General features: G+C 34.1%; 1 protein-coding gene across 6 annotated transcripts in view; it reads left to right on the plus strand.

The window, feature by feature from the left end:
* The window catches only part of GSAP (gamma-secretase activating protein), a 99,309-nt gene that overhangs the window by 15,614 nt on the left and 62,783 nt on the right, over positions 1-20,912 (plus strand). For all 6 annotated transcript variants that reach the window (XR_004229609.1, XR_004229611.1, XR_004229610.1 and 3 more), the window contains exons 3-11: positions 1,182-1,238; positions 4,643-4,712; positions 4,928-4,978; positions 10,890-10,978; positions 13,690-13,759; positions 14,832-14,881; positions 17,096-17,200; positions 17,432-17,491; positions 18,417-18,460. Coding sequence is in view for 3 of the 6 variants with exons in the window: in XM_031938691.1 (XP_031794551.1) it covers positions 1,182-1,238; positions 4,643-4,712; positions 4,928-4,978; positions 10,890-10,978; positions 13,690-13,759; positions 14,832-14,881; positions 17,096-17,200; positions 17,432-17,491; positions 18,417-18,460 (596 nt within the window). In the remaining 3 variants the exon portion in view is untranslated. The remainder of the gene's footprint in view (positions 1-1,181; positions 1,239-4,642; positions 4,713-4,927; positions 4,979-10,889; positions 10,979-13,689; positions 13,760-14,831; positions 14,882-17,095; positions 17,201-17,431; positions 17,492-18,416; positions 18,461-20,912) is intronic.

Below are 20,912 nucleotides of genomic sequence, written 5' to 3' on the forward strand. Positions count from 1 at the left end.
TTATCCCCTACATCATTTCATCTGTGCCTTCCCATATTGCTTTGTTTTCTTTATATTTATAATTGCTTGTGGTACTGTAATATTTCATTGCATTTATGCAGCACAATTTAGTCATCTTCCAGTTGTTGTACACATAAATTATATCTGACTTTTGACTCCAGAAATAATACTTTTAGGAATATTTTGGTATAGATTGATCTTTTTTTCTTTTAATTGTCCTTGGGATATGGACATAATAGTGGATCACTTGACCAAAGAATGTGAACAGTTTTGTATCTCTAAACAACTTACTAATGATGCTTTTTTCTTTTTGAGAACATAAAGCACCATCAATATAAATCTCTCATCTGACAGAATTAAACATATTTAGGTCCTTTTCTGGAAAATAATTTTTAACATACTTATTTCAATCTATTGTAGCTGTTTGGGGTTTAAATAGTTAAAGTTTTGAAAATGAATCTGAAAGAAAAAAAATCACGGTTTTACTTCATTGATAGTATACTGTTTTAACTATGTTATTTTCTAGTTCATAGTTTTAGCTGCCAATGTATTTTGTCAGGGACTATGAGTATTACTTCCCTTCTTTGAATACACATGGTCAGCCCATTTAGGTGGGGACAATGTGTTTCCCATGCTGACATAGTCATACAGTGCCTGCTTTCTGCCAAATTGTTACCTTATTTGAACTTTTTGTTTTTAAGCCAGTAGGATCTAAGCTGCTCAAAATATATGACATTTAATAAAGTGGATGACTGATTCTTTTTTGCTTAAAAAAGTATTAATATAATTTGTTTTGATGCAACAGATCCTTCCCCAATAAACACACAAAAAAATCTGGGTTAGCCAATTAACAGAAAGTAAGGATGTGCCCTTTAAGATGAATATTTTTGCTATTGTATTTGAGGTAGACGATTGTATTTGACTAGTTTTATTATTTTAATGTTGACTTTATTGATGTTATTGCAATCATTATAAATGTTGTTATTTTGGCTTTTTTTCTTCATTTTTACATTACTTTATATTTGTCTCTGAATTTTTCATGTTTGTCATTCCTTATAGTAATATTAGAGTATATTCATATATCATAATTTATTGAACCAGTTAGTTAGACCCAGTGGTTGGGTAATTGTTTTGTTTCCATCTTTTTGTTATTGTATTTAACAGTTAATTTCTTTTAATAGGACAGTAAGAAAAATGTCTTCTTTGGATTATATGATCTCCAAACTAAAAAAAATGAGGTAAGATAGCAGGAGTCTTGTGTTATTATGCTCAGTATTTACCTTCTTGCTTTTATACTTTTCTTTCTTTTATCTTCTTTTTTCTTAGTTATAAATAACTTCCTAAATCTTCCTGCTTTTTCCTTTTTTCTTTATTGCATTCTTTAAAAAAAAGAAAGAAAAGAAAGACTGCAAGAGTTCTTGAACCAAAACACTAATTTTTAGAAACCGGCCGGAAACATTTCCAGTTGGTACTTTCAAATACAATATTAAAGTTCCACAATTAAGCAGTGATAGGGGTAAATATCAGCATGGTGGAGAGAAGGAAGAGAAAGTATACACACTTTTCTGTTTCTGGTACCCAATCTATGTAGGTATTTATTAAGTATTTACCATATGCCAAAAGCTCATCTTCACATTGGGGGAAAAATATGCTAATAACTGTGTTCATAAAAATTCTACCCAGAGAAGACCATAGCAGTGGAGGGAAAGAAGAGAGAAATTAGTTAAGGAAGTTAAGGAAGCCAGTAAGTGAAAGTAACAGAGAAGAATATTCTAAGCATGAGAGAAAGCTAGAAAAAAGACGGCACAAAATTGGGGAATGAAGTATTGTGTATGAGGACCAGCAAAGAAAGTTAGTTGCATTGGATTATAGAGGTCTGGGGATGGAACAAAGTCTAAGAAAATTGAAAAGATGTGAAAGGCATTAAAAGTCAAACAGGGGATTTTATATTTGATCCTAGGGATAACAGGAGTTTATTGAGCAGGGAAGTGCCGTGGTCAGATTTGTATTTTAAGAAAATCTCTTCAGTGGCTGAGTAGGGGATTGATCTTAATGGAGGCAGGCCTGAGGTAGGGAGACCAAGAGAAGACTATTCAGTAATCCAGACCTGAGGTCATGAAAGTCTGCCCCAGGATGATAGTCATGTGAGAGGAGAGAAGGAAGCCAGTGAGATACCGTGAAGATAGAGACGATGAGACTTGGAAATAGATTGAATGTATGATATGAATGAAAATGATGAATGGAAGATGATCCCAAGGATCCAAGTATGGAGATTAAAAGGATGTTGCCCTCAACTGTAAAAGAAAAGTTTGGGAGGGGCGTGGACTTAGTGGATTTGAGGTGCCTATAAGATGTCCGATGTCCAAAGGGTAATTTATGTTATAAGACAGAGCTCAGGAGATAGATAAAGGCTGGTTATGTAGATTTTGGAATCATCTGCCTAGAGATGATCATTGAATCCATGAGAGTTGATGAGATCACCAAGTGAGATAGTATTGGGGGGGGGGGCAAAGCGGGCCCAGAATAAAGCTTCAGGACTATCTGTGTGTGTGTGTGTGAGAGAGAGAGAGAGAGACAGAGAGAGAGACAGAGACAGACAGAGACGGAGAGATAGAGAGAGACAGAGAGAGAGAGACAGAGAGAAAGACAGAGATAGAGAGACAGAGACGGCAGGGGTGGGGAAGAATTGGGGGAGGGAGAGAGTGAGAAAGAGAGACAGAAATCTAAACAGAACAAATCAGGAAAACCTCATAGAAAGGTAAAGGATGAGGTGTTGTCTACTGATGCTATTTCATGCAAGAATTGAGCCTATGACAAGATTCCTTTTTGGTGGTTGGGTATGAGCCATGCCCCCTCCCCATTGAAGTTGTGGTTGAACAGCTGTGGGTCCAGATAATGCTTTGGGGGGCTGCCATCCTACCACAGGAACTGAAAGCCCTAGAACAACGCTGGCTGATTGTATGGGTACTTCTGCCTTGCTGGTTGGTGCTATTATAGTCAGAGCATTTACAGGAAGCAGGAAGAGTGTTCTTACAATTTACTCTCCATCTGCCCCCTGCCCAAAACAAACTCTTTGATCCAGTAATACTGTCCTCCTCTCTGTACCTTGATGAAAAGACTCCATCTCTAGACACCTAACATTTCACTGGCTGTTGCTCATACTATAAATTCTTTTATTCCTCATTTCCCTCTCCCACTTTCCTTGGGTTCCTTTGTCTCAGTTAAAAATCCTACCTTCTGAAAGAAGGCTGTCTCTATCCCTCTTAATGCTAGTGTCTTCCATCTCTTGCTTATCTTCATTTTACCCTATCTATACCTTGTTCTATTTAGGTTTTGTGCATATTATCTCCCCCCATTAAACTGTGAATCGCTTGAAAGTGGAGACTCCCTTATCTCTTTCTTTGCATCCCCAGCACTTAGCACAGTACCTGGCACATAGCAGGTGCTTAATCAATACTTGTTAAATGACTGACTTAATCCTGATGAATCCTGTAAGTTGGATTTTATGTTTCTGTGGTTTTTCCACAGAGCATTTATGAAGACAGGATAGATGAAGATCTGCATGAAATGACTGGAAATGGTCAAATAATATTTGGTGTTTTGGGGGACCTGGGAGTGTTTCACATGTTGCATAACTATACCCTGCTGATGGTTCTCCTTTTAAGAATATGACCCTTAGGTATCTGTATTTCTACTGCCATTGTTGCTTAATGCTCAGAAGTCAGTGTATCTACACCTAAGGAGAATGGACTCTGATAAAAAGTTATGCAAATTTGTGTCCCTATCAGTGGTTTCTGTGTTCCTGAGAATATTAACAAGAACATTGTTATGTTATACTTAACTGAAAATTATAGTTAATTGAACCTTTTGTACACACACACATACATACACACACAAACTCATTTAAACTACAACTCATAAATAGATGATCTATACTTTCTTATTAACTTATAACTTCTTCAATATATGCAGATTTAGATTTATATCCCTTGATTAATCCTAGATCCTTTTATGTAGTCCACTTTGACCTATATTGGACTCAGCTGCTTTTAGAATGCAAATGATAATTATATCCTGAATCTCTTACAGTTGCTTGGTCTAAAAATGTCCTAATTAGGGCCTTTAGCTTTTTATTTTGTTTGCTGATGAAGCTTCAAGATCCCTTCCCTTTTATATTTTCTCAGTGATTATGATTTGCTTTTTAATGCAATGTGAAGAATTGTAGCCATCCCCAGCTATTCCTAACTCTTCCCTCAGTTTTCTTCTTTTGGAGCAAGCAAACTTTCCAGATTTCTAATTGGCTTTTTAAAGAGGTCAGACTCTTAATCTTTTTGAAATTTTGAAACTATCAAAAAATTCCCCACAAAGCAAAAGTAAAGATTAAACAGAGTTAAGAAGTTTTCTTAATAAGCTGCAGAAATTTTTACATAGTAAACACTAGTATCTAGGACTATTGTAGTGATGCTTTTAAATTAGATTTTTAAATTAGTGGAATTTTGGCTTGCTAGTATTATCCTTGTTAATTATTGTTAAAAAATAAAACTGTGATTTTTTAAAAAAGAAGATTTATTAAGATTTAAAAGTTTAGGATTGCTATTTAACATGAAACTCCATAATAATCAAGAATTTTATTTCTAAATAGCATCTGTATACATTTGAGAAAGATTTGCAAGTTGTCAGTTGCTCTGTCAACCGTGAGAAAACACTACTTGGTAAGTGTTATTCTTTTGAATTTTTGCAATAATAACTTATTCTATATTATCCATTTGTGGGTAATTTTCTTAGGCAAATTAGTGGACTCTAAGCTACATGAAAACATAGAGTATGCTATGTTTCAACTCATATTATTTAGTTATTTCAACTCCCTGGCATAAAATGAATATCATTATAAAATCTCTAATAAAACTTTCTGGTTTTCTCCCATTAGCTGTCAGTTTTGTACAATCAGCTAAGGAAAGAAGAAATGAACTTCAACCAGGTAATACAGATTTTTTTTTTTTGTTTTTGTTTTTTAAACTGTATTTCTTAATAGTGATCAGTCTTTTTCAGGTTCTTGCATAGAAAGAAAAGAAGCATTTGGTAAGGACTTACTATTTGTCTAACACTATGCTAAGCACTGGAGATACAACATACAAGCCAAAGAAAAAATAATCCCGGCCTTCAAAGAGCTTACATTCTAATGGGTGACTGTATTCAAAAGGAACTGAAAAGTGGTTTTTGAACGGGGAAGGAGGATGATATTCAGTATAGGAGCATGGTTTTAAAGTCTAGAAAATCAGGAACAGGCCTTGGATGAGAAAGAAGGTAGGTTGGTCTGGGCACATCTGCAAAATACATAGAATTTCAAGAGTTTTAAACATGTATTATTCATTTTTTTTTTGTTTTAGAATGAAAGGCCCTAGAATCATGAGATGTATGAGTTTTGTATAGTTCCAAATATATGGAGAATGCTCAACTAATCTTGAATAAATACTTGTCTATTTTTGAAAGCCAAGCTTCTCAGTGAATCTTTATCTAGCACCTCACAATGTTCTTTCCTTCCCATAAATGTCCCGAGTACTTTTTTTTGGACTTTACTATTCATCTGACTTCTCAATTGTTCACGATATGAAACACATTTGTGCAAAGCTTGAGTTTGGCATATGCAAACCTAAGTTTGCAAATCACTCTAGGAAGCCTTCTCTAGCTTCCACATACATTTTACTTCATGGATCTCTCATAGTTGCAAGTAAATGAAAAAGAGGTGAATGAGGATGTTCTCAACTGGGATCAGCTAGTAGATCTGGGAAGACCATTTATTTATGCATTCAACAACAAAAAAATTTCATTAATGACAATTTTCCATCAATTAAGTGGATTTTAGAAAGTAAGTTTTTCCTCTGAAAAAATGTTTGCTTCCCTATAGGGATCTACCTTCCCATTTTTAATCTTTCAGTTTTCTCTCTTAGGAAACTGTTAATCATTCTTCTATTCCTTTTCATTCCACCAGCTACTTTTCTGGAATCAGGGACCAAGGTGCCTGATTAGATAAGATCCTTGTTCCTCAGTGAAAAAGCTGGAATGGATTTCCCCACCCAAAATTAAATAGGATCTAATATTTGGCTCACTTTTGTCCCGGCTTCCAAAACCCTGAGACCTAGATATAATTCTGAGGTAGTGATTTCTATAATATCTGGGCATTATCTGTCTTCATCTAAAGGAGGGAGAAGTCAGAATGTTAGGATCTCCCCTTGGCCTTTTCCTTCTTCCTTGATAATTGGCCTGTGAAATATTTTTGGTTTTGTAAAAACTATATGAAATTGACTCATTTATACTTAATTACCATATAGTATAGAAATTATTATGGAATTGAGATAGGGACTGGACCTGTGATTTCACTGGGCAAGAAATCTCCCAGAAGAGAATTCACTATAGTGGAGCAAATATCTTCTTTATATCACTGAAAGGTAAAGTAACTTGCCCCAGATGACATAGCCAGTATATGTATCATAGGTTGAACTTGTACTCAGATTTTTCTGGCTTTGAAGTCGACTCTCTAATCACATGCCATACTTACTTAAATGAATCATAATAACTTTGTTAACGATTTTATTTATACTTAGATATATTTTAATTTTTACTATTTATACATTTTATATTTTATTTATATATATTATGTTTAGATATTGAACTATATTTATATTATATATTTATTTGTTATATAGAATTATATATATAGAAAGAGAGAGGGGGGGTTGTTCATATATGTTCAGCATTTATAATTTCTTTTTTATGTGACTTGATGGGGAGGTTAAGGGAACAAATATTTATTAAGTGCCTAGGGTCCTAAGCTAAGAGTTTTATAAATATTACTGCATTTGAGCCTTACAATAACCTTGTGAGGTAGGTATTATTATCATTCTCATTTTCAATTGAAACCGAAGCTCTGTCCTTAGATTTGCCTAGGGTCAATAGCTAGTGAATATCTGAAATTAGATTTAAACTAAAGTCTTTCTGCTTTCAGACTCAATACTCTATCTGCCTCCTTGATGATATAGCTAGTTACACACAGCTTCAAAGAACTAAAGGAAGCATCGATAGAGTTGTTCGGTATCTGTGTAGTTTTTCTCCCCAACTAGATCATGGAGCTCCTTCAGGACATTTTTTCTGTCTTTGGATCTGTATTAGTACAGTGCCTGAAACAGAGCAGAGTAAAATTTGCATTCTTCTCCTTTATCAATATTCATTAAGAAACTTTTGCTGTGCTTTTCTATGAGCTAAGTAATAGGGACACAAGAGTCAGGACCATGGGTAGGGGAAGCAAGAAGCTATATAGTATATTATTCACAGGAGGTGAAGGAAAGGGGAAAGAACATTTTATAATGGAAAAAAAATAAATGCACACATTTTGAATGTCATTAAAATTTATCCTCCTGGATACATACAGATATTTCCTTTGTGATAAATCAATTTTTATGTATTACAAGGTAAACAATTAGCTACCCAAATTCTTTTTTCTGGCATTGGTTATAAGAAATAGTCTCTGTGATCAGATTTTTCATACTCTGATTGGGGAGAGAGGGTATACATATAAAGATATTAGCAAAAATACGAAACAGCACAAGCTTATCCTAAATGAGTGATAAAACTAACATATGGTAATGACCACAAAGAGTTGGAGTCTGGTTCAAGAGTGACAACAAAAATTCTTCTACTGAGCTTCCAAGATGCTATGGAATCTGTTTCTCCTTCCCAGATTAGCATAGATTCCCTCCCCATTCCTCTCCTTATTGTTCCTGTCCATGTCAAGCTTAGTCCTGCCCCCAAGCTTTTGTGCTGTTCCCTCTGCTTGAAATTCCAGCGTTTAATTCAACCCACGTTTATCAGGTTCCTGCTCTGTGCAGAGTACTAACTAACCCTGTGAAAGGCTCTGAAATTTAGATGCCATGTTTTCTGTTTTCCTAGAGCTTAACAAGAAACTCAATGCAAAATAAATGATGACAGGTATGTCAGAGAGTTGACAAACTATGTGCTATATGGAGAATAGGTGAAAGGGGAAGTTCATTCCAGACTGAAGGCAGTCAAGGAAGGATGCATGGAGGAAGAAGAATGATTTGAGTTGGGCTTTAAAGATTGGGTGGGGGGCAGCTAGATGGCACAGTGGATAGAGCACAAATCTGATCTCAGATACTTAACACTTCCTAGCTGTGTGACCTTATGCAAATCACTTAACCCCAATTGCTTCAGCCAAAAAAAAATTAAAAAAGAAAAAAAATAAGAAGCAGATTTGGGGGATAGAAAATAAACTCAGCTAGAGACATACTGAGGATAAGGTACTGGTTAGATATTCAGTCAGAGCATTATGTAGATACTTGAAAATATGGGGCAGGAACTCAGAAGAGATTTGGAAATCATTGGTGTGAAATAATATTTGTATCTATAAAAATAAATGAAGATACCAGTAACAGTATTATCAGAGACCTTCTATAGAATCAGAAAATACTCACTTTAAGAATTTATAAGCTTTGGTCTGGAGTCAAGGACTTCTGAGTTCAAATCCAGCCTCAGACACTTAACACTTACCAGATGTGACCCTGGGCAAGTCATTTACTCTTAATTGCCTTGTAAAAAAAAAAAAAAGAATTTATGATGAGGGGAGGGAGTCAGCAAAGGAAACAGAGTAAAAGTGGTAGTAGGAGAGCCAGAAGAATGTGGAGTCTTAAAAGTCAAGGGAGAAAAAGATTGAGATTCCCCCAAGAAGGGAGATTGTCAACCCCATCAAATGTTATAAAATCAGGATGGTTGAGAAAAGGCTGCTAAATTTAAGAATTAAGATATTATTGGTGTACTTGAAAAGGAAAGTTTCAATAGTGTGGTTAAGACTAAAGTTAGATTGCAAAGGATTGAGGAATGTTCACTCTTTTGTCTTGCCACCTATCCATCCATTATCCAAACTTAGTCTCAAGGTAAAGTCATTGGTAACTTTGCAAAGAGCCATTTCAAGTGTGATAAAGACAGAAACCAGATTATAAGGGATTAAAGGAATGTTTTATCTTTTGTTTTACAACTGATTCACCCACTAACCAAATTTAGTCTATCTGTAAAGTCTTCTTTAATTACTAGTCTATCCCACTTTCATCCTTCTTCCCTGAACTCCTGTTAATTTTTAGTCAGTGTCACATACTTATTTCATAGATTCATAGAATGTTAGAAATGGAAAGGACTTTTTAGAGATCAGCTAGTCCAATCTTTTTTTTTACAGATGAAAAACTGAAGCCAAGAAAAGTGATGTGAAATGGAAAGAATAAACATTTATATAGCACCACCTACTATGTGCTAAGTGCTATACTAAGTGCTTTATAAATATTATCTTATTTGAACTGAGTTACTGCTATATAATGAGAGTTGGCACTAGAATTCAATTCTTTTGTACCCCATAACATTTCCAGTACACTAAAAGGTCATCTACAATTTAAAAAGAAAGTTTCTTAAATAAAATTCTACTTCATTAGTATATTTTTTACATTTTGGTATAATCTTCAACAGATATGGGTATTTAACTAGAAGAGATTTGAAAGATAATAGCTTTACTTTTAAAGACTTAGGACAGTGTCCTTTTTTGCCAATAGTTATCTACAGATGCTTAAAATAATGTAGTAATATGGCCAAGATTATAGGTTAAGGCTTCATATGCGCCAAATAGTTTTGTTTTTTGTACTATAGTGACAGATTTCATTCTAACATTGGCTATATTGCATATAAAATATTGTCTATTAAATACATAATGTATTATGTATTGTGATAGTTGGAGGGGATTAGTACAGCTAGAAGAGAGAGTAGCTCAGTGAATGCAAATACGATTCCATTATTGGAGAAAAAACAATTTGGAGCACAATCCAGATTGTATGATATCTCATACACACACATAAAATCACATTATTTTTTTTTTACCTATAGTATTTGCCATGGAACTAAATTGTGTGAAATAGTTTAGCTGCTGGATAGATGCAGAACAGAGTTCTGTTTGTCATATGACGCCAAGATCCTTGTGTAATTTCTTTGAAAAATGGCTTTTCTGAGACTTTTGACTCATTTCATTAATGTGGAAATCCCTTTGCTGCCATATTTTAAATCCATTTGGGCTATTAAAGTATTGTTAAATTCTACTTTAACATTTTTTGGGCTCTTATTCCTGAAACTTTACCTGCTAATTCAGTTGATTTATCATGTTTTCAGCAACCTAATGATACTAATCAAGTCTGTTCGTCTAGCAGTTGAAAATGAGAGGGACTGATAACTAGATGGCATTTGTCAGAGAAGCAACTTAGTTTCAAATGTAATTCCTTATCACAGTCTAAACAATTCTTGCACAACTGGGCATTTATCCACTGCCATCCCTCCTCCTCTCCAATGTCCTGTGATTGGGGCTGATCAAGGACGGCTTTGTTTGCACTTTCCTCTCTTGAAAAACTACTTCTGTGGTCTGGGATGTGTAAATTACATATTGACATGCCACATTCTGGGGAGCTGTCAAGTGGTTTTGAAGTCTGTGCCTCAATTCCAATGGACCTTTGTCATTATTGGATACTCCTGAATTATGAGAAATTTATTTGGGTTGTGGGAAGGAGCCACATCAGCTACTGTCCACACATGAAACTGAATTCTGTTTGTGTGGTATAAATCAATATTCTGATGTGTTTTTCTGAACATGGTTTTTTAGGGATTTTCATTTTACCAATGTGAGATTAAGGATAGGAGAGATAAATTTAATTCATATTGATTTCAGAATTTCCCTTAATTTGTATTCAATTTAAAGGAGTTTGTAGCAGTTTTCCTTCCATTAGCTTTTGGGAAAGAAACAATATTATATTTTAAAATCTTAATTGCCTAATGTCTTAATTTCTTTGTAGCCTCTAAGTGTTTGACTTTGTTGGTTGAAATTCATCCAGTTAACAATGTGAAGGTCCTGAAGGCTGTAGATAGCTGCATCTGGGTACAGGTAAGTTAATTTGTCACTAATCAATCATCTTATTCTAAAGGCATGAAACTCCAAGTAAGGCTGATAAATACATTTTTCGATAGCATCAAAAGATGTAAATGCACTCATTTTATATGCAGCATTTCTGTTTTGTATTCACAAAGTGAAACAGTTAAGCTTAAGAAGCATCTCTTTTGTCCAATCAAATTGGCCTCTTCCTTGTTCCCTATACACCGTATTCTATCATTCTATCTTCTGCCTGTGCCTTTACACAAATGGTCTCCCATATTTGGAATTTTTTTTTATGTCCCTGTTGTAGAAATTCTTAGCTTTCTTGAATGCACAGTTCAGATTTTAGCTTCTATAGGAATCCATTCCTCATTCTCCTTAGTTCTTAGCCTCTTTCCTTCTGAAAATTTCTGTTATTTTGTATATACTTTTCTCTCATTAGATTACAAGTTCTTTGGGAGCAGCTATTACCTTTATCTTTTATATACTTAGCACAGTGGCTAGTATATAGTATTATGCTTCAAAAATGCTTGTTGACTGACTAATTTTATATTAACTTACTTGTACATATGTTATATTTCCTCAATAGAATATAGGTGCCTTGAGGGCAGGGATAAGAAAACTGCCATTATCTTCGAATCCCCAGTACAAGTTGTTAAATCTTCTCTAAGTTAGAGGCATCAATATTGGAACATGCAGTAGTTTGTGGGGCTACTGAACAGGCATTCCAAATTTCACCTTGGCTCTGCATTGCCCATATAGATCTCAGTCCATATCTTTCGCAAATCTAAGGTAGGATTTAGGACTAAACCATTTTTGATGCTCATTTTTTCCTTCAAAGAAGAACTTGCTGATTACTTCCACTTCATGGTCCCAGGCTCTCTCAAAATCTTAAGATGGCTTCCACTGCTTAGGGTCCCAGGAAACAGCCTCCCAAGATGAGTCCTTTTTCTTTTTACCACATGGGACTAGCCAAGTTGGGATGAGGGGAAAAGAACTGTTATGGAAAGTTTTTTGAAAGAGCATATTACTTCTCATGAAGGGAGGGCAGAGGGAAAAGAGCTTCAGGTCATTTAAAGGTCCATTCATTCATCAGTACTTTCTGCTCTGTGGATGGAAAAGGAACTTTCTTGACATCTCAAAAAGGAAAGCCTTCTCTCTGATAAGTCACATATATATTTCCAAGTCCAATTCAAACTTGTATCTAGAGCACAAGATTAAATTCTTTTGATAATTTTAGAGAAACTTACTGTAGTCTTTCTCCCCTATTCCTGGTACTCCATATCACTACCTTCCTTTCTCTTGTAATACATACATATTAAGAATCCTGTATTAAACCTGTAATTTGAACCCGTATTATTGAACATTTTAAAACTTGTGAGTTATTGGTCCTAATAATAGCATCTTTGAACTTATGACATTCTCATATATTCTCTAATGGACCAATGTGGCCACAAATATTAGTTTACTCTGCTAGTTTTACTGTATTCCTTCAAAAGTCAGACTAGCAGAAAGGAGAATAATTTGAAGAAAAGTATTTCTAGGCCTAGGTTTTTGTAACAAAGCATACCTCATAAAATATAGTATTAGTTTTTTGTTTATCTTTAATCATATTATACATTACTCCTCTTCATGCATTCTTCAACACAGCAAAGCTGGCTTTCTTGCTGTTCATCATCTATTTAAGAAATGTATTTTCTTTGACTTTCAGAAAAAAAATTACTCAGGATATTCACACTTTGGTTGATTAGAGATTCACTGTGTCTATATAGGTAGAGCCTAACAGCATAAATATAGTATCCTAGGATTTAGAGCTGGAAGGAGTCTCAGTAGGAATCTCAGTGTTATGATCTAGTCCAATCCACATGTGCAAAAGTATTTGTAGCAGCTTTTTTTGTGGTAACAAAGAATTGGAAAATGAGTAGACACCCATCAATTGCAGAATGGTTGAACAAGTTGTAGGATATGAAGATAATGGAATATTATTGTTCTATAAAAATGATGAAAAAAGCTGATTTTACAAAGGCCTGGAAAGATTTGCATGAACTGATGCTAAGAGAAACAAATAGAACCAGGAACACATTGTACACAATACCAGCAAGAATGTACAATGATCAACTATGAAAGATTTGATTCTTCTCAGTGATTCAGTGATCAAAAGCAATCTCACTAGATTTTGGACAGAAAATGCCATCTGCATCCAGAAAAAGAACTGTGTATATAAATCAACACATGCTATGTTCACTTTTTTCTGTTTTTATTTATTCCATGGTTCTTCCCTTTTGTTCTGATTTTTCTCTCCCACCATGATTCATAAAGCAATGTGTATTAAAATGAATAAATTTAAACTTGGAAAAAAATGATCTAGTCCAGTACCCTGGTTTTATATCTTAGAAAATTGGAGCCAAGAGAGATGAATGAATTAAATGTTTTTTGAATTATTAAATATTGATCATTTTTATAGTTCATAAAATAGCTGTATTGGGACTTAAACCTGGATGTTCTGATTTTTAAAAAATCAGTGGGTTTTTTTTCTATTTTATCAGATTCAGCTTCCCTCTCTCCCCAATATAGTCATTGTATTTTGCATGTATATTCTTTAAATATGTTTCATGGTCCTAAATAAGTTCTGTATCTGGCAGAACACTGATCAGATGCTACTTTTGGAATATCTGTGCTAGTAAGGCAGTTGCTTATGGTTTTGAATAATTTGCTTTTTACAGTTTCTCTACCCAATTGATGAAAGAAATCCTTTCCCAGAGAGCCATCTGTTACTGATCTCAGAAGAGAAATGTAAGTGTCTATTTAATTTTTATTTAGTATTTAGTAGATATTTTGGTAAAAAAAAAAAAAAAACTATATATTAATGAAAACTTACAAATAAAAATGACCTACTTTCTGAGCTTTCCAAACTTATTTGAATGACTTATAAAACTAGGCATAGCTCCCATTCCTTTAATGTAAATTTAACAGTAGAACTAATTTCCCACAGAGGTGACTTTTCCTAATTACTTTTGATTGCCTCATCCTTTTCGAAGTTTTCTCAATGGAGATGTGAACTACTCAATTACATTTGGGAAGAGGTGAAATTTGGGAGATGTTCCTTCAAAAAGGCAAATATATTCCACAATTTGATGCTATGGGCTTTACTGAATCTGCTGTTAGGGATAAAAGCTGTTGCTAGGAGGCAGCCAATTTAGACTTTTCTCCTGACCAGTGTGGGATTGGGTATGTGGGGAGCAATACTCAAGCTTTAGCCTCAGTCCCATGGTGACCAGAAGTGCCCACATGTATGCTATAGGGCGAAGTGGTAGTGATCTCACTTGTCCAGTGACACGCAAGTGATTGTCCATAAGGTTATTTTAAAGTTATGTGAAGATTTTATCCTATGAGACTGCTGCAGGTTAGATTTCTCTTCCTCCCTACTCTCCAATTATCTTGTGTAATGGTTTTTTCCCCCTGAGGTACGTTAATTTGAGTGGTCTAGTTTTATATGTGTATTGAAGTCAAATTCTGAACTATAGTGTTATGTATTTTTTTTTTCCCGAAGGTTGATGTGTGAGTAATTGGTTAGTGCTTCAGAGAGAAGCACAGCTAACGTTAAAAGCATTATGCATTATGGACATTTCAGTGCTGAGTAAATGCCGGGCTTGAAAGAGACCATGGGGCGGAAAAGGGCACTGTTTTTAATTGAGCATTTATTGTGAGGGCACCATCTGGAGTTGGACTGCTTTGTGTTCTGTCATTTAATCTGTATTCCCACAGGGCTTTGTTTATAACTGCTTCTGTGCCAAATCATTAACTGGAAGTCTTAGTTCTATTTGTCATAAATATTGAATTTTGCTTCCTTTTTTTATTTTTTAAGATATTGAACAATTTCATATCCAAGTCTTCAGGGAAGATGAAAATAGGGTGGTAAGTACTTCATCCCTCTCTACCCCCATGATTCAAAATTCTTTGGCAAACAATTCATTCCTATCATTTTTTAAAAAGACAGAGATTACTCTGTCTTAATATTACTATTGGGATATAAAATAATATTTTAGTCTATAACTTTATAGAATGATGATGATGACATTAATAGCTGATATTTGTATAAAACTTTAAGATCTGCAAGATATTTTACAAAGATCCTCTCTTTTTTTTTCCCTCACAAAACCCTGAGAAGTTGGTGATAATATTCTCACTTTTTTTAGATGAGTAAACTGAGGGAGACAGAGATTTAAGTGATATAGCCAATAAGTGTCTGGGGAAATAGTTGAACTCAGGTGTCCCTGATTTTAGGTCCTGTGCTTTATTCACTTGTGCCACTTTGCTGCATTTTATCATCTAGTCATATTTTCATCTGTAAGGGATACAAGCTATTAGGAGGCAGCTCCTGTAGAAAAGTTGATGGAGTTAATCGATGATCATGGATTTGAATTCTGCCTTTGTAACTTGTCTACCTTCTCCAGATCTCAGTTTCTTGCTCTGTTAAAAAAAAAGGGGGGGGGGGGAGTTGAACCAAGTGACTTTTAAAATTCTTTCTACCATTAATCTAAGATTCTACGATTTCCCTCAAATCTGCTACAAACTTATAGGTTTGACCAAATGAGGATACTAATAATATAAGAAATGCTAATGTTTACAAAGTGCTTTAAGGGTTACAAAGTATATTACATATAATATCTCCTTTGATAATCACAACAGGTGTGTGAAATATATACTACAGATATTATTATACATATTTTACATATGTGAAAATGGAGTCACATTAAGATTGAATTGGCACTCAATTACTAAATGTTGGAGGGGAATTTTAGCCCAGGTTTCTCCTGACTTTAAATTGCATATTCTTTCTATTATGGCACCTCTTATTTATGGATGATTTGAAAATTAGCCTGAGTTGTCCAAGACTGGGAGGCAAATTTTCCTAGTGCCTGCTTGCCTCTTGCAGAATGCTCTCTGCATTAACTAGGATCCATCCATAGGAGATGAGAGGAAACCAGTCTTCAGGCTGCAGACAAATCTATCCTTAAATGATGCATCATGTTATAGTGGACTTCAAATAGGCAAAATCCCATACCTCCTATATCAGCCCTTGAAGATAAATTTACCCTAATTTTGAAATACAACTAAAAGTTAAAGCTTCCCAACCTTGGTTGTCCCTTTATTTCTACTCTTGGTCTACCTGACTCAGTATAGCTTACTTTGATGTCAGATGGGTAAATTGGGATGGGGGTGACAATTATAGAAATGCTATAATTACTGCAAGATAGTAAAGATAGTGATTCTCAGATTTTTTTGGACTCAGGACCTTTTTATAACTTTTTTTCCTGAAGCAATTGGGGTTGAGTGACTCGCCCGGGGCCACACAGCTAGGAAATATTAAGTGTCTGAAGCTGGATTTGAACTCAATCTTGACTTGAGGGCTAGTACTCTTGCCATTGCACCATCTAGCTGCCCCCCCCCTTTTTATAACTTTTAAGCTTTACTGTGGATATCCCTCTTTCCCAAAAACTTTTGTTTATGTAAGATTTATTTATTAGTATTTACCATATTAGAAATTTAAATGTCTCATTATTGTTATGAAAATTATTTTGACCTTGTAGATCCCTGGGGATACCAGGCTTTGAGAAACATCTGGTAGTAGAAAGAATCCTGGTTTGTTAATAAGGATACCTGAGTCTGAAATTTACTTTCACATCTAACCCCTTGGATAAATGGCTTTGGAAAAAAATCACTTAGCCTCAGTTTTTTGTCTATAAAGTGAAGTGGTTGAACTAGATGACCTGTCTGGTACTTTCCTGTTATGTAATTCTGTATTATTTCAGATAAGTATTTGACTGTAACTGTGGGTGTGTTTGTCTGCCTCTCCTTTGCCCTCAAAAGTGAGATGACATCATTAGGTCATGAAGGGCTACAATGTCTGAATTACCTGTTGCTTTGCACTGGCTATGGCCTAGCTCAGATGCTTCTCTGTAAAATGCAAATGATGATGGAGTCCTATATGAAAGAATGGTTGGAAGAATTTGTTAATGAAATATTTAAGAACAATTTTCCTCCATGGGAGTTTTAATTGCTGATGCCAGCTATTTTTCTTTTTAAAAATAGTTATATAAGGTCTAAAAAAACATTTTACTCCATTAGGTGATTCGAAATTCTGGTCGGCTCCCAGCAGACAGAATTGTTGAGGACTTTATTTGGGCCCAATGGGATATGTCAGAACAGAGATTATACTATTTCGTCCTGAAGGTAAAAAAAAAAAAAAGGAATCTAGTTGACATTTTCTTTTTTCTATATACAAGTTTGTATTTCTTATGAATATTACTTTTAAGCTATATTATTTGGAGATGTAGTTTTGTCAAAAAAAATGGTAAAAATGTTCTCTTTCTATTGTATCTGTCTACCTCTTTAGTTTTCAACAGTGACCTCTCTTGTTATATATTGCTTTTTTAAAAAATTATGTATGTTTTTTTTTTTTAGAAATCAGAAAGTATCTTAAAATGCATCCAGTTTTATGCTGATGAGAAATTTAACTTAATAGTAAGTTCAGTCTTTACTTATATATTTTTCCTTGTAAGTGAATTTGTATAGTAGATTACCGTTTTGAGATATAATGCCTTCAGGGGAATTATAAAATAATATTTAAGCATTCAGAACTTTCTAGGCAGGGTCATGTATTAGATAAAGAAAGGCATTGAAAGAGTTAGTAATGAAATGTACTTTGAGGAGTCAGTATCTCAGATTTTGAAGTAGGGTTAGTAAGACATTACACTATAGTTATTAGTTTTATGTGGTTAAATTTGGCCCTGGAATAATTTAGAGACATAAGCATGGTGGAGGAGAACCATGTAATCATATATTGATTAATCAGAAAAAAATTGATCACTAGCTCAAACATCATGCAACATTATTTCACATGAAACACTTGCCTAATAGTACAGTCAAGTCAATATTTGAATTGTTTATTGAGACTGTATTTCATGGGTTTTACAGCAATTTAATAGTTGATTGTGACTTATAGACTTGCTAAAATGTACTTCAGTGATTCCATTCAATTTCTAAAACTATGTTGACATTGCCACAGAATTGTACTATTACAGCTGCTACCTATTCCTCTACTGGACTCTCATGAGTTTTATATGGCCACAGCTTTCCTTGGATTCCTTAAAAGAACTCCTTTTCCTAGAAAAGATTTGCCAAGTCTGACCTTAAAAGATATAAATGAAGCCGCTATGAAAACTGCACTAGACTTTGATTATAAAGAAATAATAAAATTTTAAAAACTCAACAGGGTTTTTGTGATCAAGCTTTTTTTGAATCATCCCAAGTGATGACAATGACTAAGCTCGAATTGCTCAGAGATATAGAGATAGCCTAGATTGTCTGAAGATAATATATTTTCCTTTCCTTTTGTTAATATAATTTTTTTGTTGCTTCCTTCTAACCCCCACCCCTGACTTTCAAGTTTGAAGTTCCCCTGGACATTTCGTTTGGTGACACCAGATTAACGTAAGCAGTTCATGGGTTACTTTTGAATTTTTTAATAGAGAAATGGACAAAATGATTCATAATTCTATCTTCCCTTTATATTGAAGGATACTTAAGGACAGGGGTCATGGTTTCTTTAGTTCCTGTGATATTTAATGCAGTTCCATGACACCGAGTTGACATGTGACAAGTGTTGGGATTTTCCTGAAACATATCTGTGGAACAGGGGAGAAGACAAAAGTTATCTTTGTGGGGGAAATCTACTTCTTTATTATACTTGATGAATGATTGTGGTTAAATTAACTACTTTATCCAAGAGTAAATCTCAAAGTTCATTATTGTAAATAAAGTTAGTCACACTGATTTACAGTCTTTTTGATTCTATTTCCATTTATTTTGATTTACAGTCTTTTTTATTTTATTTCCATTATTTTGAACAATGGAGGTGTTTCTTTTTTTCCTCGTGATTGAGGGAAAAGCTTCTTATTGATCTTGATTACCAAATAGTTAGAAGTAAGATATAATTGTTGTGTAATAACAATTTCTTTAAATCTTCCCCTTCTGATTGACTTTGTAACAAAAGAAAATCAATTAAGTAAAAATGCCACATTGCATTTTTAGGAGAGAAGCAGCATTCATTCTTTGTTCTCCAGAAGTTTTTTGGTTTTCAATTAAGGAATGTCATATTTAAAACAAAGGAACAAAACTATCCTCATAAGTGTCCAAGGGTATGTTCTCTTGTACATTTTAACTTCTTAGCAGAGCTGAGACAGTAGGGGAGTAAATGTATTCAGAGAACACAGCAGAGAATACTTTTTCACATTTTTTTAATAAATGCCATGTTTTTAATGTCAGGAATGCTACTCATCATATAGGTATTAATTTTTGTGAAAAGTCAAATTGTATGTGTTACAATAAAGTCTGAATTATTCCTTTAGGCACTAACGCTGTATGCATGTATGTGTGCAATTTTCCAAACTTGCCTAGAGCACAGAAATGCCTCGTCTAGCTCTTACTCATTTTTTTTACTCTACATTTTTACCCAAAAGATAGAATAGCATGAATGTACATGTGATGGAAAGAGACATGATAGGCATCTGAAAGAATTCACACAAGGCTATTTAAACATACTAGAACCATCACCCTGAATTAGAATCATGCATTACATTTTGCTAGTCGTAGGTTGGGGTTTTTTTTAACCACATGAGAATTTTCAGTTCTGCTTCAGTCAGAACATGAAGATAATTTCTCTCTCCTTTTTTCTTAGCATACTGACCTCATTATGTTATTGCCATGTTCAGTTTTTATTTTAGGGTGGGAAGAAAAATGCCTCTATCATTTGTATTTAACAGCACCTACCAGAAAAAAGAATCATGAAAATACTTTTGCCTTTAGAGAAAAAAATGGCAATTTAATTTTTTTGTGGCTCAGATGTCTGTTTGGCAATAATGTGCTATTTTCTCTGGAATTAATTAGTCTTACCTATGTTCGCTTTTAGAAATGCTATTTCCAATGTAAAATTTATCTTCTTTTTTGAGAAGTCATAGAGTATTAACTCACAGACAATTGCCTATTGTTATAAAAGGAAGTGCTATGCAAATGAAATGATTTCATTCTGAAAGTCAACATTCCCACCCATCCACTATTATTGACCCAGATCTTGGGGAAGAAAAAAGAGACAGTTAGGAGTATAGCAAAGACTACTAAGAAACCTTTTATGATACTTCTTTGAGTGAGAAAATTTTCCTTTGTTATAAACCCCATAGTATTATTCACTATTTTTGAGGAACATTAAAAATTTTTTTAATTAAAATTTTTTATTTTCAAAACATATGCATGGATAATTTTTAATCATTAACCCTTGCAAAAACGCGTGTTCCAATTCCCCCACACACATACATACTTCCCAACCTTTCCCTTCGATGGCAAGTAATCCAATATAGGAACATTTTTTTAAAATGTTTGAACAAAGATAAGTAAGAGAAATAGATCCCCCAAAAAATCAAAAGTGAAAAACCAACACATAATTTTCCTTATGAAGTGAGAAGTTTATAATCTTGTTTCTGAATAATTAAAGATAGCATATCTTTTCTTTGAAGTGTCTGGAAAGGAGTAAAGTATTTTTAAAAAGTATCTGGAGTAATTTAGCATAAATGTTTTCATTGATTGACAAACTACTATGAAGAAATTATCATTTGTTGTCTTCTTTAAATTCTAAAATGAAATCAATTCTTCTAGTTCTTATGAGCTAGTTACATAGCTTACATGAATAGTGCTGGGTTGGGGATCAGGATGATCTGAGGTCAAATGTGACCTCATATTTTTACTAGTTATGTGGTCTTTGACAAATCAGTTCCTCTCTTTTGACTCAATAATATTTATAAAGCGTTTAGCCTGGCATATAAAAGGCATTTAATAAATGCTTTCTTTTATCTTTTCTTTTTATGCACATTACCATAGGTTAGTCAGAGCA

The sequence above is a fragment of the Sarcophilus harrisii genome, chromosome 5 (assembly GCF_902635505.1).
Source record: "Sarcophilus harrisii chromosome 5, mSarHar1.11, whole genome shotgun sequence".
Taxonomy (NCBI): Eukaryota; Metazoa; Chordata; class Mammalia; order Dasyuromorphia; family Dasyuridae; genus Sarcophilus; species Sarcophilus harrisii.